At 35.3% G+C, this 18,370-nt stretch overlaps 1 protein-coding gene across 3 annotated transcripts in view; it reads left to right on the top strand.

Moving 5' to 3' along the window:
- RANBP3L (RAN binding protein 3 like) overlaps positions 1-17,673 on the top strand; it is a 48,038-nt gene extending 30,365 nt beyond the window's left edge. For all 3 annotated transcript variants that reach the window (XM_019650727.1, XM_019650726.1, XM_019650725.1), the window contains 10 exons: positions 96-167; positions 497-636; positions 4,182-4,285; positions 5,403-5,487; positions 8,089-8,191; positions 8,549-8,679; positions 10,561-10,681; positions 12,295-12,437; positions 15,088-15,277; positions 16,866-17,673. In XM_019650727.1, coding sequence (XP_019506272.1) covers positions 96-167; positions 497-636; positions 4,182-4,285; positions 5,403-5,487; positions 8,089-8,191; positions 8,549-8,679; positions 10,561-10,681; positions 12,295-12,437; positions 15,088-15,277; positions 16,866-16,909 — 1,133 coding nt within the window. In that variant the 3' untranslated portion in view covers positions 16,910-17,673. The remainder of the gene's footprint in view (positions 1-95; positions 168-496; positions 637-4,181; positions 4,286-5,402; positions 5,488-8,088; positions 8,192-8,548; positions 8,680-10,560; positions 10,682-12,294; positions 12,438-15,087; positions 15,278-16,865) is intronic.
- The last annotated feature ends 697 nt before the right edge of the window (positions 17,674-18,370 follow it).

Here is an 18,370-nt window from a genome sequence, read left to right as displayed (position 1 = left end):
TCTACTGGTGAGTTCTGTACAAAACTGTTAAAATCCAAATGTCGAACTGCCACGTTCTCATAGACTGAAAGTTTTCTAAATATTTTTTCTTACAGTGAAGAAAAACAATGTTTTTATGACACCAACTCTTGTGAAAAGGAATGTTGACATAAACAGTGCAGAACAAGGTATGCAGTTTCTCTATTACAAAAATGCCAGAAGTTAACATTGTGCCACCCACTATATGTTCATCTGCATATGTCTGTGTTGGGGCTGAGTGACAAAACATGAAGGAATGTGCTTGGTAAGCCAAGTCTCCTGGTCAAAATAAGTAGTGATTGGGAAAAAGGTTAGGCCGAGAGTAAGGAGTAGGCAATTCACTGGCTATTTTGAGTTTGATTAGTTAACATTAACCCCTCATATAATGATGGCCTTATAAAATAAGCATTAGCCAAAAATATGGAGGAAGAAGTCTTTCACTAAAGATATACTGACCCATTAATTCTGTTCTCTTAAGGTCCTGTGAGACATTCTGAACATGTTTTAAGACCTGCTATTTTGCAGCCACCTCAAGCTCAAAGGTGTGAAAAAGTAAGGAAAAAATTTTCACACAATGCACTGGAACACTGCAAGACTAAAGAAAAAGCAAAAAATAAGGTAATAAAGCTCTGGGAGGACTGACCTCAATTCCCCATCCTTTCTTTTAGTAGGTTGCTGTGGGCCCCACATCCAGAATTAGGGGCTGTGTGAGCTTTGTGCTGATGCAGAGTCAGCTGCCAAGCTGGAGGAACATGGCAAAAAGGCAGCAAAAAGCCCTCGGTAACCTTATTAAATGTGTTCTCTTAAATTGGAGAGTGGTTCCCAGGAATGATTCTTGTGGTCTCTCCAAAACTATAAAGCTGGGTCCTGTATAGTGGGAACCCCTGTGGTCTTATTCCCATCACTGATGCCATGTAAGAATAAGGAGAGCTATGAGGTGGCAGGGGCTGCGAGTCACAAGTCAAAAAATGGACAGGGATTTTCTGTATCCCCAGCTAGTCAAAATCTTAGTGTGGCTTTGCTGGTTGAGGTCACACCAGGGATCCACTGCAGACCCATCTTCATGGATGACAGGAGCAGGCAACTACCTAACCAGTGTAAATGGGAGGGCTTGGGGAGCCTGTGGAGACAGATAAGAGTTCTTTCCTCCAACTGTATGAATGGCTGAATCACTGGTTGTGGGCCTTTTGAAGGAGATACTCATTTTGCTCAGGCCATGCAGATATAGTTCTAGTTGTATCTTCCAGTAGCAGACACTTGAGAGGAATGGGACACCAGATAATTTGTTCGAAATTTGAGAGTTAATTCCATCAGTCATTTTATTTCCAGCTAAATTATTGAGGGTTGACCACCTAGTTTTGTTTTGCTTTTCCACACTGAACACAAAGACAGTGACACATGGAGTGTTAAAAATACCAGTGATTTCATCGATTCAATGAAAAACATCAGATGGGTACTAATCCCACCTCTGCCACTATGTATGCTTGCATTCTTGGAAACAAGCGCCCAAACTTCTCTTTTTATTAGTGAAGTGAGGGAGTCTTTTTAAACCTTTGTCTTTGTAAGATATGATATCGTGAGAGCCATTGTGAATTTTCAAAGTCGCTTTATCATTTATGCATGGTTTATGATGTGTTTTTTAAGTAACACATATATTAAATCAGTATATTATTAAAAGTTTTTATTTAAATATAATCTAATAATCATCACCATATTACTTAAATTCTTTAAGAAGTGACGATGTTGTTTTTTCTAAGTTTATAAGGAAAACTATGATGTGCTGATTAATTTATAAAATGTTATATTGCATTTGATTTTGGAATAGCATGTACCACCTATTATATGTTAAATTTTTTATTACATGTTATGATATCAAAAGTAGATCAATATTTCTCCTTTGGCACAATTTTTTAAAGTCTTCATTACATATTTAAAAAATAAAATTTAATATAGTTTTTGCATTTTCTTCCTAAATGATTAAGCATAAGAGAAACTTTCAGGCTATTGTTTGTAAGCATTTCTTCTAGAATAACTTATTGAGGGTATGAAGAGAGAGCTTACTTTTAATTAGTGAAAAGCCTAATGGGATATGCCCATCATTGAACTTTCTATTTAATGATGACCTTTGAAACTCTAAACAAGAAGTAAATGCTATGTAAGAATTCTGAAAAAAGAAGTGTAATTTATAGATCTAGTGAAAATTTTCTCTAGGTGAATTTTATAAAACCATTATTTTTATGTTCCCTATTAATTTGTACAAGGTGTGATCAAAGAATTCAGCGCACGTTTAAATAAAATAAAATTATTACAGTAAAAGACACATTGCCATTAATCCTCCTCAAAATACTCCCCCTCACTTCGAACACACTTATCCCCATCATTCTTGCCACTTTCTGAAACAGTTCTGGAAGTCCTCTTTCGTATGTGTCTTTAGTTGCACTGTTGTGGCTGCCTTGATGTCCTGAATCATTTTGACTTTGGGGAAGAGCCAGAAGTCACACGGTGCCCGATCTGGTGAATAAGGTGGATGAGGACATACTGTAATGTTTTTATTTGACAGAAATTGCCATACCAGAAGTGGTATGTGACACGGAGTGTTGTCGTGTTGGAGGATGATTTAGGGCACATTTTAAAACATACCTTCTTTCAACTGTAGATCACACCCAACTGACTGCACAGAACAAGTTGAAACTTGTCATACACTGTTACTAAGGTTCCATGCACCACTTCCTGTATTGAAGATCCCTGCCTTTCCATTGGATGGCACTTGGCAGCAGCATTCACTGTATTTTGTGATCACAGTGGAAAGGCACCATGTCACACATTAGTTTTGGTACAGCAATTTCTGTCAAATAATAACATTATGGTGTGTCCTCATCCACCTTATTCACTGGATCTGGCACCATGCGACTTCTGGCTCTTTCCCCAAGTCAAAATGTCCATGAAAGGTAAACATTTTGAATCAATTCAGGACATTGAGGCAGCCACAATGGCACAACTAAAGACACTCACCAAAGAGGACTTCCAAAACTGCTTCAGAAAGTGGCAAGAACGATGGGATAAGTGTGTTCGAAGCAAGGGGAGTATTTTGAGGGGGATTAGTACAATGTGTCTTTTACTGTAATATAATTTTTAAAATTTAAACATTTACCATGTGTTTTGATCACACCTTGTATATCCAAATCAGAGCAATTTTTATTCATCCTGTCATTAATCAATGGTCACTTATTTTGTATAATTTAAACACTATATGACCAATAAAACTATCATAAGTAATATAAGAGTAAGAACTATCATTTTGGCTGAGAGATAAATCTTCTGACTAATCATGAGCATGTATTTTGATCCTTGTTAACCAACGACACATACTCCCTTGATACATATTTCTCAGCTCTCGAATTCTTTTATAAAGGAAAAAATTATTTCTCTTAATTAATTATAAAATTAAATTGGAAACAGACCTTATCTACCTTTAAAGACATGAATTCCCTATAATATCTTTGCAAATTTTTGGTGGGGGAAAGAAGGTGAGTTCCTCCACAAAACACTGGAGACACTAGATCATTTACAGGGTTCCTTCCAGTTCTAAAATTGCTCACTCCTTCATTTATACATGAATGGAGGTAATGTGTATAGACAGAGTAACTAATTAATTAAGTCACCAGTTAGTTGAAAGTTTTTACATCAAGAGATGGAGTTTTCTTTTATATTGGGTGGTGGTGATGGTGAAGCTCTTAGGGCATTCCCAGGGATTAAATAGTCCTGAAAGACAGATTTACTAATCTAGAAATGAGAATTAACTCCATTTGGCTAAAAAAGTAAAAGTACCAACAAAAGGAGTGGGATTTCTGAATTTTATGATTAAGTGTACAGTCGCTGGTGTCAGATCCATATTCAAATGTCAGCCCCATTCCTGGCCAGGCCAAGTTTTTTAAACCTGTTAGGTGAGTTGACTCATCTATAAAATGTGGAAAATAGATGGACAAAGTATAGAAATTTATTGTGAGGAGTACATGTTTGTTGTGAGATTATGTACATATAATGCTTACAGCAGTTCTTGTACATATTAAATTTCCAATACATTTAACTATATTGTTTTCTTGTCTGATGTTCCAATAGTAAGGAATTTAAATAAACTCTCTGATGGGTTTCTTTTCTTTCAGATTTCTGAGAGGAACTCCTGTTTGCTAAGTAAAAATTTACCAAGTGCCAGAATTTCAGCCCAGCTGTCTATCAACCAGAATGTTTTGGGTGCTACATCAGTAGGGTAAGTTAATGATGAGGAAACAAATGCTATCCTTTCATTCTCGCTTCTTTTATCTTATAGCCATTTACAGAAAATGATTTTCTGACATTGTACAGATAAATTGCCAAGATTTCTGTTTGAAAGCAGGATTTATAAAGAACATGTTTAAAATGCTTTTCAAAATGTCTAATATTTAAATATCATGTTAATATTGGATTGTGTCCCTTGTCTCATTGACTTGGGTGAGAACATTTCAAATAGGTATAGCTAAATTTTTATTTAGGTAGGCATTCATTATCTGGTTACTAGATTAACCTTTCCTCCCCTTTCTCTGGCATTCTTTTTTTCCTTCTTTTAATTCTCTTTTGGCATTATTTATTACTTATTGACATAGATTGGATAGACAACAAATAAAGCAGCATAAATATGCAAAATGAAAGTTAATAGTTACTAGTATCACCAGTGATGAAGGCATGTTTGATCTGAGAGATTAAAACTAGCTGTGGACATAACTGGACTCAAGATTAGGGCCTGTGCAGGTACCAAAGCAATCACCTGGGGACATTGGGACACAGTGGGGACCTTGGAGCATATCTGCCTACACATAGAGGGCTGCATGTCTTTGAGTTTCTCATCATGCAAAACACTTTTAATATTTAAAAAAAAAAGTTTCTGGGAGGAAAAAAAAAATAAACCAATGCACATTCAAGTAATACTTTTACATTGATTTAGCTTTTGCCCTGGCGTCCTTTGATCCATAAAAGCATTGGCCACTTGGGGAAGAGGACAATGGCGATTAGAGATTGGAGAATCTGTGCTGGAAGAGCAAAAGGATAAGGGCTGTTGATCACATGGCCAGTTCAGTAATGGGCACAGGACCTGTTTGGACTGGTCTCAGCCTATGCTGCAACACTGTAACAGCTGTCAAATACGTTGACTATGTCCCTGAAAGTACCAATGTCATTTTTTTCTGTATTTCTCAAAAAGTACAGATAAACAAAAGTTAGCAGTGGATGTTTTTATATCTATCTATTTACTTTATATAACTCTATTAAACCATTTCATAATTTCATGTGGTAAGATTTAAAATGGTTTTATTCATAAATTTAAATAGCAAATGCTTATTTTTTTTCTTTAGATGTCAACAAAATGAAGATCAGTATTCTTTTAAAAGCTACAGTTCTGATTTTGTTTTTGGAGAAAACATGGTAGAAAGAGTTTTGGTAAGATTTTGCCAAGTGTTTCCATTATTACATACAGAGCTGTTATTTCATACTTCTGAAGACAAATTAATTAAGACAATGGTAAATTGGAGCACATTCTTTAACTCCTGGCTTCGAAAGCATGTTTTATTTCTTTAACTGGGAAGATTCTCCTGGGAAGCTAGTTCTAGTTGTTAGAATAATAGCTAGGAACCCACAGAGGAAGAAAAGTGTATAATTATAACATTATTACTGATCAGAAATATTAACTAGTTCTTGACTTTTGTTAAACCAAAGGTGCCCAAGGAAATCCCAGAATTATCTACAACGGTTAGATAAGCTCAACTGATAATGATATTTTAATATAGTTTTTCAATAGCATTTTTTCGTAACAAGAGCACTTGAAATTGCAATCTTTTCTCATTAACAACAACCCTCGCCTTCAAGCTCATGGGTTGAAAAGCGTTATTATAACTTGGGGAGGGGGGGCAATTTACGAGAAAACTTTACTTGCCTAGGGGAATATATTTGCCAAGTGGAAACCCCCAACTATCATTCAATACCAAGCATCCTCCTGCTTGAGACAGTTGCTGCTCTGCCCTTCTTGAGGCATGTTTCTAAAACAGCATCATCTACAGCGGGGAATTACTCGTACACAGCAAAGTGGAAACTGTGGAGCACATGTGCCTATGGTTTCATCTGGTCCATCACCTCTTCATACCCTTTCCAGTTTTTACCCAGGCCAGAATCCTGGCTGAGATAGGCCAAGGTGGCTGGCTAGCTTGCCTCATGGCTATTGGTCACATGCAGGACCCCAAGGAGGCTGTTGAGATTTAAAAACCCCTGAAAGGGCTCAGATTAACAAAAGAACCAACTCATGAGGTCAGTTTATTCCAAGATCTTTAGGGCTTCCACAGATCAGTCACTTTTAAGACCTAATTTATTCCACACCAACCTAAGGCTAAACCCCAATTCCAAGAGTATCATCATAGCTTTTCAGCTTAGAGGCACCTTCCTGTCACTCCCAAAATGAAGATCAACTCCTGCCATCCTAGAGCTGTAGACCCACACCTTTGCATCTGAACCAGAATGGACCAACTTCCAGAGTGAAGTTCCAAGTAATATATTTAGGCACATCTACTCCGTAACATTTATTCCTAAATTTGGCACTAGATTAGTCACAACTTCTGTAAGATGTCACAGAAAAAAATAAAATATTTTCCAAACTTTATCGTATCAACCTTAACATTCAACTCAGTTTAACAAACGTATTGTGTTCTTATGATACATAAAGCATTGGTGTTAGTGTCAAGTTTGGCTGCATATTAGAATCATCTGGTGAGCCTTGAAAGTATTTCTTATGCCTGGGCATCTCCCCAAATCAATTAGATTAGAATCTCTGTGGGGGAGTCCAGGTGTCAGGTGATTCAAGCATACAGCCAGGCTTGAACAGGACATGGATAAGTGGTCATGTAAAGCCAGTGGAGACACTGTGCTCTAGAGGTGCTTATAACCTAGTAAAGGGAGACAGACAGATACCTATACAAGGAAATACTGTCAGGATTATAGGTTTAATTGGAGGAGGTACTGGTGCACATTTCCTGTGGGCACTTTAAATTTTGTTTACAAAAGAACCTGAGCTTCCTATCTCTTTAAATTGATAACATCAGTCAAGACAGCAGAGGCAATAGAGATAACTGATATTTGTCCTCTAGTTAATCCTATAATCCTGTTGCCTTGTGATTTGGGGCCAGATATCCTCCGGACTTGTTAGCCGACCTTGTGCTTTTAATCATTAAGCTTTCTGTACCTTAGTTTCTATTTTCTTAAAATGGAAATAATTATACCTATCTTGACCAATTTTAACAGAATATCTTGATGTCCAGTTAAATAATGTGAAAGAATGTTAGGTTTAGAAGGGAAAAGGAATTAACCTAAATTCTGAAGTATCATTCCACTTGTTTCTATTCTGCAGGGATATCCAGTATCATAAATGGCATGACAATTACTCCGTCTTTTTTCCACACACCTTGATTATAACACATGTGCAGAGGCCCACGTATGCAGCCTTAAAGTGATTTTTGGCAAAACTGTCTTGGAGGAAAAATTAAGATTCTTTCTATAAAGATAATTTCTGAGACAGCTTAGAGAGTTCTCTGGATAACTTTTCATTATTATTATTATTATTATTATTATTATTATTATTATTATTATTTTTAATGAAGTGGATAGAATGGGTGAACTGCTGGGAACACTGAAATGCCTTGAAAGAGAGATGGTAGTGGCTCTTCCTTCTTAGGCATAGAGTTACTCGGATGGTAGCACGGAACAGCTGCTCCCTCCTTCCAGGGCCTCTGAAACTTCTCATATTGTCCCTGGAACAATAGTAGATCCCGTCTGAAGTAGGCTGACGTGATGGTAACTGGATAACGCTTCTTTGAGGATCAGAACTGAGGTCCTCTATGATAGGAATTCCCTGTTCAGCACATAGAGAGCCCAAACAAAGACATAACGGTTGGGTTTGTTTTCCGCCATGTTGAAACAGAAAACCAAAGGTATCTTTTGGCTTACTGTGAATAGATGAGGATAAAAATAAGTAATACACCTTCTTCTCCTATCTAGGGTACTCAAAAACTCACCCAGCCTCAACTTGAAAATAATTCCTATGCCAAGGAAAAACCATTCAAATCCACCTTAAAATTTCCTGTCAACTCTCCAAACTCAAGTAAGGATTATTTCATTAGTAAAACATTTGCTTCAACTAGTTTATTTCCTATTTATCCGTGTCATTTGTTTATTATCTGCAAAATATAAAAACAATAGTCCAGTATTTTTAAATATGTTGGTAAATATTAAAACATATAAATATGGTTATATGATATAGAAGGTTTTTAAAATCTTTGAGTTTATGATATGGGGAATCATTAAAGAGATTTATAGAAACCCAAACACTTTGTTTTTTTGGGAACATTTGTTGTTATTAAAAGCTAAGGAGATAATGTATGTTAAGAGGGGTAACAAAGAACTTTCACAGTAGAGAAAATGGGGCCTTTAATGAGTTTCTTCCCCTATTTTCTCTTAGGACCAGACTCTATTAAAAATGTATCCCTAATTGAATCAGCTGCTGCTTTCACTTCTAAATCATCACCAAAGTGCTTGCTGGAGAAAATTGATGTAATAACAGGGGAGGAAGCAGAATATAATGTGTTAAAGGTTTGTATATCATATATTGCTCTTTCTGGTAGCACTTACATATGTAGAATAAAGTTACCATCACCAGGAACATTTAAAAAAATAAAGGCAGAAGTATAGTTTTCAAGAAGACTAAGCTGCTTAAATAAAAATGTTCCATGCTTCCTAAGATTAAACCAATGTTCGTTGAATTCTTGCATTTGTACGTGTAATTTGCAGAAAAATGGGTTGTTGGGTTTACAGCCATTCACATTAGTCCATTAGGAAGAACACAGCTCAGGACCCTTTCTTAAAATAACTTCGACCTATGTTTTATACTTTTCAACCTGCTTTTATAATCAGTGCTATTATCATATGCTTTGAAAATTCAACTTACACTGAAGGTTTTTAAATGCTGCTAAGATGAACTGATTTATAGTTCAAGGTAGTAAAAGAATTTTGTTTTCTTTTTGAAAGTTTTAAAGTAACTTCTGAATTTCATTTAAATCAAGAATTTACGTATGTAGTATACACTATCATACATAGGATTTGAATGTGGAGTAGTCTGGGTATCAGCCTAGGCACGTGAAATGTAATTACTACAACTTAATCATTTTCAACAAGACACGGGTTTCGCTTTGCCTTTTTACATCTGTTCTTCCCTCAAACTCTCTCCTTTCCTCTTCTCTCCCCCCATTATCTACTGATACATTTACTGTACAAGTTCGTCTCAAAGAATAACTCTGAGAGTAGATTAACACCAGACTTACTGAAGTAATCACCAGGAGGGAGGCCTTTGCATGCTGTATTTTTAAGAAGTCATCTAAGTGATTCATGTATACAGTAATATTTAAGAACCATTGGTAAGCATTAAATTATAGTCAGGTGGGCCGGCCAAGTGGTTCAGTTGGTTAAGAGTTAGCTTTAAGAGTGTGAGCTCTGAGCAACAGGGCTGCTGGTTCGATTCCCACATGGGCCAGTGAGCTGCACCCAAGCTGAGCTGCCGCTGACCTGCCAACAGGTGGCAGGGTGGCTCAGCTGGTGAGAGCATGTGCTCCTAACAGCAAGACTGCCTGTTTGATGGTGGGCTACGCTAGCCCGCAACTGAGACAGAACTCGGCACCTTGAGCTGAGCTGCTCAGTGGACAGAGCATGCGCTCTTAACAATAAGGCTGCCGGTTTGACTCCCGCATGGGATGGTGGGTACGCCCACCTGCAACTAAGATTGAACACAGCACCTTTGGCTTAGCGGTCATGAGCTGCCGACAGGCAGCCAGATGGTGACTGGCGCCTTCCACAACTAAGATTTAAGTACAACAACTTGGCTGGTCCCCCTCCCCAAGTCCCCAATTAAAACAAAGAAATTATAGTCAGGTACTCTGGTATCACATCTTAGTTCTCATGCTGTAGTCTTTGAAAATTTTAAGCATACATACAAATAGTTCCATGATTTCTTTACTTGCAAACAAGTTACATAGTTCAAATAACATTAAGTTTAATTAAAAAGTTGGTGTATATATAGATATATTGTTAAGTGAAAAAGAAAGTATGTATGATATTCTACCATTTATAGGAAAAAATGGGAACATATATAGGTATTGGCATGTATAAACATACAAACATCTCTGGAAGGATAAACAAAATACTAGTAACAGTGGTTACTCATTGCAGAGGGTGGAAATTGGCAGATGGGGAACTAGGGCTGGGGAGGGACTTCTTACTGTATAACTTTTTGCTTTTTAGTGTTTGAACTATTCAATACTATACGTTTTTAAAAGTCAAGTAAAATTTAAAAGCTGATGTATAAACCATTCACAAAGGTTTTCCTGGTAAAAGATCAAACAAAAGTGTTATAGCATAGGAAAGAATTTACTTTGAAAAATATGTTCTATATATTTGACATTTAAAAATATTGTCCTTCAGATCAACTGCAAGCTTTTCATATTCAACAAAACCACACAGTCCTGGACTGAAAGGGGCAGAGGAGCTTTGAGGCTGAATGACACAGCCAGCAGTGACTGTGGAACATTTCAGTCAAGACTAAGTAAGGAATCATTTTGTAAAGTTTCTCAGGGTAAACTATTTCTAATGTGGTTGCATATCATTTCCTGGAGATGTGTTATAAAATGTCAATAAATCAGACTGTTGAAAACAATATTGTTTCTAATGTTCTATAGCAGCTTCCTGTTTAGAGTAGGATCCGATGTCCGACTACATGGGTTCCAGTTCTGGCTCCCCCACTGACTAACTAGTGACCTTGAACTAGTTGCTTATCCTCTCTCTGCTCAAGTTGTATCAGTTTAAAATGGGGATGACTTACTGAGTGACTGTGAGAATTCAGTGAGATAATGCATGTAAAACACCTATAGCAGAGCCCATCACACATCTAAATAGTAATGTCATTATTATTTAAAGGAATATGATGCAAATTATTTTAAAAGTGAAAATAATTTTTCTAAAAGAGAATACTCGCCCTATAATTTACCCTTGCTATTCCAAACATGGTGTGTCAGTTGGGATGAAGAGTCAAGTTTTCAAGGAAACACAGGTGTGTGATCCTGCAGACAGAGTGATGGTTAGAATCTGGAGTCAGTTAAACTGAAAGACTCAGGAGGTTTTTCACATCCAAAAAGACACACGGCCCTTCTTCAGAAACCCAAATTGAAAGTGAGCCCAGGCAGAGATCTGAGTAGGTGGTTAGATTTGGTTTACTGGTCAATATTGCGAGGTCAAAGCTGTGGAGGAGACCACAGGTAGAAGTTGGATCTAGGTATATGGATATTTGTTGAGTTTTGGATACCAAGCTCAAGAAATGGGCAAGAAATAGAATTCAGACTCAGAGAACAGAAGCAGTGCCTTCAGCTCTGGAACTGACAAACTGGTTTCTTAATAACCCAAGTATTATTCCAAAGGCAGGTGCTGGCTGTTTTCTATTCTGGTTTAATTCCATTCTTCCCGCTGCCTGCCAAAACAAACACAAAACAACTTTTCTTTTTATTACACAGGTGATACATATTCCTTATAAAAGACAGAAAATACAGAGCAACAAAATTTTTTTTAAATCACTCATAGGCCTATCTTCCTGTGATAGCCTGCGTTAACAGATTATATTCTCCTGGACTTTGTTCACTATATACATATATGTATTAAAAAATTAGTGATCCATGGTGTTTATATTGGTTTATAACCTGATCTTTTCTTATATAGTATACTATGGATCACCTTTATACATCAATAATTAACTTGATTATTCTTAATGGGTTTATAATATCTTGAATAGCTGTACCATCATTTATTTAACTAATTCCATTTTCTGAATGCTTAAAGTTTTTGTTTCAGTTTTCTCTATTTTAAACAGTTCTTGGATAAATTCTTCAGACCACTAGGTCCTCAAAGGAGTTCTAAAATTTTAATCATTTTTAATATTATAGTAAAACATATATAATTCCAGCATTTTAAGCTAAAAAAAAAAAGTCCTCTTAACATAAACCTACTTTGAAATCCAAGTTGTAATCTAGTCAAATTACACCTTAATAGTGAAAATGCACTCTGAAAAACAACCACAGGATGTACTTTGCTTTCAAAAATGGCAAATTTACCTGGAAGGTTAAGAAATCAACTGTCGTATAGTCTGATGTATTCACTTTCCTATTTTAGTTATGCGTAATCAAGGCAGCCTGAGGCTGATTCTCAATAGCAAACTCTGGGCTCGAATGGAGATTCAAAGAGCGAACCACAAAAACATACGAATAATGGCTACTGATTTAGAAGACTACAGCATCAAAGTGTTTTTAATTCAGGTAAGTAACAAATTTCAGAGATTGAGGATTACCCACCCTACTATTAATAGGTCTCTGCAATTACAATATTTTTTTCATTTTATTATAATAATTTGTACCATTGGCAAAAAATCAGCCATTCATTTTGGTTGTTTACAGTGTAATATAAAACCTAAATTTTATATGAAATTTAGAGATCAACACCAAAATCTATACTACCCAATTTGTACCTGTCCCAAACATTTGTGTTGATATACATCATCAAAGCTCTATCTATGTCTTTCTTTACTATTGAAATTATGTCAACAATCTAAGTTACCAAAGGGACTATTGTCAAGGTTGGCTCCTAGGAAGCCAGCAGAATCCACAGCTTGATGCTTGTACTGAATGCTGAAATTGAGAAGGCTTTGAGATCACTGGAAAGGAATCAGTGAGAAATGGAAAAACACAGGGCAAGCAAGTTAAAACAACCAGTCTGACAGCAAATTCCAATTCTGGACATGAGTCAGTCTCCAAGGAAACAGGATGGGAGCGCAGTTTTAGCTTGCTCCCTGCAGAAGAAATGCTTGACCTCAAATACAAGATATCCAGGCACAAGAGAGAGAGCTGGCAGGAAATCAGGTCAGAACAGAGGCTGCGTTTCCCCTGTAGGCTGAGGCCCAGAAGACTGAAGAAGACTGAGTACCCAAGTGATTCAGGCAGAAGGTCACAATATAAGTAAATTGGCTTCCACATAGTCATGAAAAAGAAGTTGGCAGGCCATGACCCCTGATGAAAAACCAAAGGTTTTATTAACTACCCGTAAGTGCACTGTTAGGTGTAAATGATATTGAGAATTAAGATGTTAAAGTAAGATGATGCCCAAACCCTGTTTACCATTTAGGGAGGTAGTATTTGATACTCTTCCATGCCAGATCCCCTTGGCTTTGAGTGGTCAGTAACCTGCCTGAGACTAAGATTGAGAATGTTACCTATGATTAGATTCTGCTGCTCAGTATCTGGCCCATAATAACTTTTTACATTGTAGAATATTTTTTTTTTAGAGACAATCAAATAAAATGCAAATAAAAATCACCTAAAATTCTACTTCCAGAGATGGTCAACTTTAACATTTTGGTCTTATACTATATTTTAGTGTGTGTGTACATATTTACATATGTACCATACTGTATATACTGTATAACCTTCAGGCAAGTTATTTAGCCTTCTTAACCTGACTTTACTCATCTGCCAAATAAAGATAATAATAATATACTTTATAAAGTAGTTGAAAATAAAGCTAAGAAAGAAAATAAAAAGACAAATGAATAGAAAAAAGAAAAAAATAGAAAAAAGGAAAAGTGGTTGAGATTAGATGGCTAATATTTGATTGTGAAATACACATATGTAACCTTTTCACTTATCAATGAAAATGAGTGTTTTTATGTCTTTAAATGATAGTTCATTCTTCAAAAATTCTTTTAACAAGTGAACAGAATTATATTCTATTATGCACCATAATTTATTCCATTAATCCAACTTTGCTAAGTACTTAGGTAATTTACTGTTTCATTATTATAAATTCTTTAAGGAGGCCTCAAGAAACTCTGTGTACACACATGTTATTTTTCTTGGGAAAGGTTTTGACTTGTGTGCACAAATTTCTCTCCAGAAAGATTGAACCAGTTTTCATTCTTCCCAGTATTTTCTTATTGTACTTCCTGGGAATTATAATTATTAAAGCAAATTCGTTATTCAAAAAATAGATCATTGTTATTTTGTTTTTAACTTCTTGTTCTAGATTACTTAAATGAAAACATCTGAATGAATTTGGCAAAAAGAAATAAATATATTGAGTAGTGAAGGTATATTTAAAATTTAATGTAAGAAAGTCAAAGTAGCAGAATAGTTTTATAATTCAGTTACAAATAACGCTTCAATATTTGAATTCAAGTCCCAGCCATTTTGCCAACTAGCTGTGTAAATCCAGACAAGTCATGGTACCTTCCTAAACCATAATCTCCTCATCTGTTAAAGGAAGAGGGAAACAAGTGTATGTTAAATACCTGTGCTATGTGCTTTAGTTGATATAAATGGCATACATAACCATAGTTTTATTATAAGGATTGAATAAAAAATAATGTAGTAACAATAAATGTTATACTAATGGTGTTGTTACCATGATTTTTTACATTAATAGCAACCATAAAAATAGCCTAGAAAAGTATTGAAAGCAAGAACTTCTGATGTGTTTATGGTACAGTCTCAGAGACTGCTCTAAGGATCTCTGTTTTCCTACAGAACTATATGGCTTGCGGGGGATGTCTAAGCCAAGTGATGTAAAAGGAAATGGAATTCTCCCCCCGACAATCCTATAATTTTCTACAGTGTAAAGTAGCGCAGGAAGGATGATCTTTTATAAACTTAAATTCAAACAGAAAATTTAAATCACAAAATTTCATTTTCTCAGTTTAAAATACACAAAGTAGGACCTCTTATAAAATTATCCACTTTAGGATTCAGTTTGGTTCAAGATAAATTGGCTTTTTACCCTTTACTTTTTAGGGTTCTTTATATCCTAGATTTATGCCATATAATTCCTTCCTTATTAATAGTGAAAGATTAAAAACTCATAAAATATGGCTACTATTAAGTTATTTATAGTCCTAGGAACTTAATTTTCCTCATGCAGGCCAGTGCCAAAGATACGGGATCTCTGTATGCAGCAATCCATCATCGTCTTGTTGCTCTCCGAAGCTTCCATAAGCAGAAAGACGGAAATCAAGCTGAAAGCCAGTCAGAAACGAGCCTCCAACAATTAAACTGCGATAGCTGTGATGAGGATGAGGATGATTTCATCGAAGTCACTAAAAATAGATCAGGTAAGTAACTTTTCTTTTGTTAGGTCAGAGGTTTAAGAAGGAAATCTTGTGCACAATCCTAATATATGAAATACATTTTTAAATAGTGGAGAGGATCTGTTTAAAGTGTGGGGGGGGGCCTAGCTGCTTGGATCTGAGGAGTAGGTTTGAAAATCTGTCTTCTACATGTGGCCTTTGTTAGGATTTTGCCAAAACCCAGCCCCCTCATGATACCTGCATATCATTCACAATTAAATCGCATAAAAGACCATATTTCCAGTTTAAAGTATTACACTGCTACCCAGTGTAATACCCAGAAACTAAGCATTTATTCATATTTCTTTTCAGTTGTTCTCATTCTCCTACTATTAGCTACAATAAGAGAAATTATAAATACTTGTAATGGAGCCACCAGGCAAATATGGCTTGAAACACTGAAAACCCTGTTTAGGGTTTTGGAATCTAACTACTTAATTTTCAGAGACTTTGCCTGGGGCAAAAAAGTATTACTTCTTTTATTGTGTCAGGATTCATGAATTGAGCAAGGTTGAGTGGAACCAGTAGTAAACAGACTTTTAGGTTTCAGTGCTTATCCTGATGAGTGGATCTGAAATTAAAGTTCATCATTAATTTTGGAGAAAAACATTGTCAATAAGCCCAGCTTTCTCATATAGATGTAACTATTCTAATGAAGTCATCCAACTATTTTCAGTAATAGTTTCATTTAGCCCTAAATTCTGTTCTACAGAGGAATGAGTAATATACTTACACAGGTAGTGTGTTAGCAAGCAATTTTCCAACTTTTAACCATTTTAAATCTCAAAGCTACTTTAATCATACAAATTTAAGAATCCATCAAAGAACAGAGCAGAACTTGATGAAATAGCTTCCTTTGCCTAATACTAAAAATGTAATCAAGAGGAAAAATGCACAAAACATGAAAATCAGGATCATAAACTGCTTGATTCAGAGAAATAAGTGAATATGACTTTTATTGTCATTATTAAATGGCTTATTCTTTGAAAGGTATAAAATCATCTTGTATATTATTATGTTTATATTGTCAAGAATAAAATGGGGTCTTGTTAGAAAATGAGTTGGTATCCATTAAAAATGTTAACTCGAAAGGATTAAATAGCAAAGTTCTCATGAACAAATGACCTGTGTATGGAATCTATATTTTATGATATTCCACATTAGGAAAGGGTAATATGCAACTATCTTCATACAAGATGAGAAACAATGAAAACTATGCAAAGTAAACGTTGATCATATGACCCCCATCTTCCTCTGCCATTTTTTCCCCCTTTCATTTAGTACCTTCTCCAGGAGGCGTTGCATACAAATGGAAAAATGTTATGAAAGCAATAAAAGGTCTAATTTTTTTAAACATTGTTGCCCATTAATTAAAGAAGGGTTTAATGATCTGAAAATGTCATGTTTAAAATTAGCAACATTTCCAAATGATACTTACAAAAATATAAATTCTATATATTTCATTTCCTCACTAGTAAGCATATTCATGAATATTCATGTTCCATTGTATTCAATAGTAAATCTAATCTGAATATAACATTGTATAACAAAATATTTTAAATTTATATCACAGATCCTTCTAGGTGGACCCACAGACAGTCGGTTGCCTGTTCATGAGTGCTACCTACTATAAAACATGACAACATCTACAAAAAGCTTGGTCACCTTACTGAAAATGCTAAACCATCCTAATTAAGCGAGAAGATTCTATTCATTCTTTGAAGAGTGTTTATTGAAAAGCTCATGAAATATAATTTGTTGCAATTAAAATTTTTCTTTTATGTAGTCTAATAATTCTGAGGTTTTACATTTTAAATATTGTGGAGAAAATGACAGAATTTAAGATATACATGGACTTCAGAAGTTCAAAATTATTATTTTTGAAGAAAATTTAGAATAGGATTTGATAACTAATTTGGACTATTCATCACATTGATGGATATAATAGTTAAAATTATAAATTGCTGAATTTGATAAATATCTAACTAAAGTATTTATTTTTTCAGTCATACATTGTCTGGCCATAAAACATATTTTACAAAATTTCTAGTCAATTTTTTTTTTAAACCACTGTAATTGCATAATAATATTTCATTAAGTTGTGTTTTTCTTCTGGGAAATGTGTAGTTTCATTTAGCCTTTGGATTTCCTAATACTATAAGATTATATATTCATGGTATGAATTCCTTTAAAGAGAGTATTTGTTTTTGGATTCGTATCCATTGCACCTTGTATATGCTTGACTTATCGTCAGTATCCAATAAGTGAAGGAATGAACAAAATATATTACCTATGTATCAAAATACTAAGTATACAAAAAGTAAAATATGTTAACTTGTCCTTTGCTTTATTTATGTAATTAAATTATCATTAATATTCTAGTAGGTATGACTATATAGAGACCTTTTTTAAAAACAACTATATAGAGCCAAATGAATTTTTTTCTTAAATGCTATCGTTATGGTAGACTACGGTAATTTCAACAATCACGCAACAGAGTTTTGATGCTACTCTTTTGATTTTTGTTTTAGAAACACTTAATGAGTTACACACGAAAATTAGTCTCAGTACTTACAGCTATGTTTCATTTTTCAATCTACTCTGATTACCCCATCTTTTCAAAATGACTTTTGATTCTGATCCCTAAACACTTCTCCTGTTAGAGGTATCTTAGTCTGTTTGGGCTGCCATAACAAAATACTACAGACTGAGTGGCTTGAACAACAGAAATTTATTTCTTAGAGTTCTGGAGGCTGGGAAGTCCAAAATCAAGGTGCTGGCAAAGTAGGTTTCATTCTGAGACCTCTTCGCTTGGTTTGTAGGGGGCCACTGTGTGCTCACATGAGCTCTTCTTTGTGGGAGCATGATGAGAGAGAGAGAGAGCAAACTCTCTGGTGCCTCTTTTTGTCAGACCCGGACCCCACCCTCAGACACTCATCTAGCCCTACTTACCTCCCAAAGCCCCATCTCCAAATACCATCACAGTGGGGGTTAGGGCTTCAACCTATGAATTTTGCAAGAACATAAACATTCTTATCCCCATAACAAAGTGAAAAAATTCACAATTCCAAAATGATT

Source organism: Hipposideros armiger, unplaced genomic scaffold (genome assembly GCF_001890085.2).
Source record: "Hipposideros armiger isolate ML-2016 unplaced genomic scaffold, ASM189008v1 scaffold_146, whole genome shotgun sequence".
Taxonomy (NCBI): Eukaryota; Metazoa; Chordata; class Mammalia; order Chiroptera; family Hipposideridae; genus Hipposideros; species Hipposideros armiger.
The sequence above is the reverse complement of the archived record's forward strand: the minus strand, read 5'-3'. Positions and strand labels throughout refer to the sequence as shown.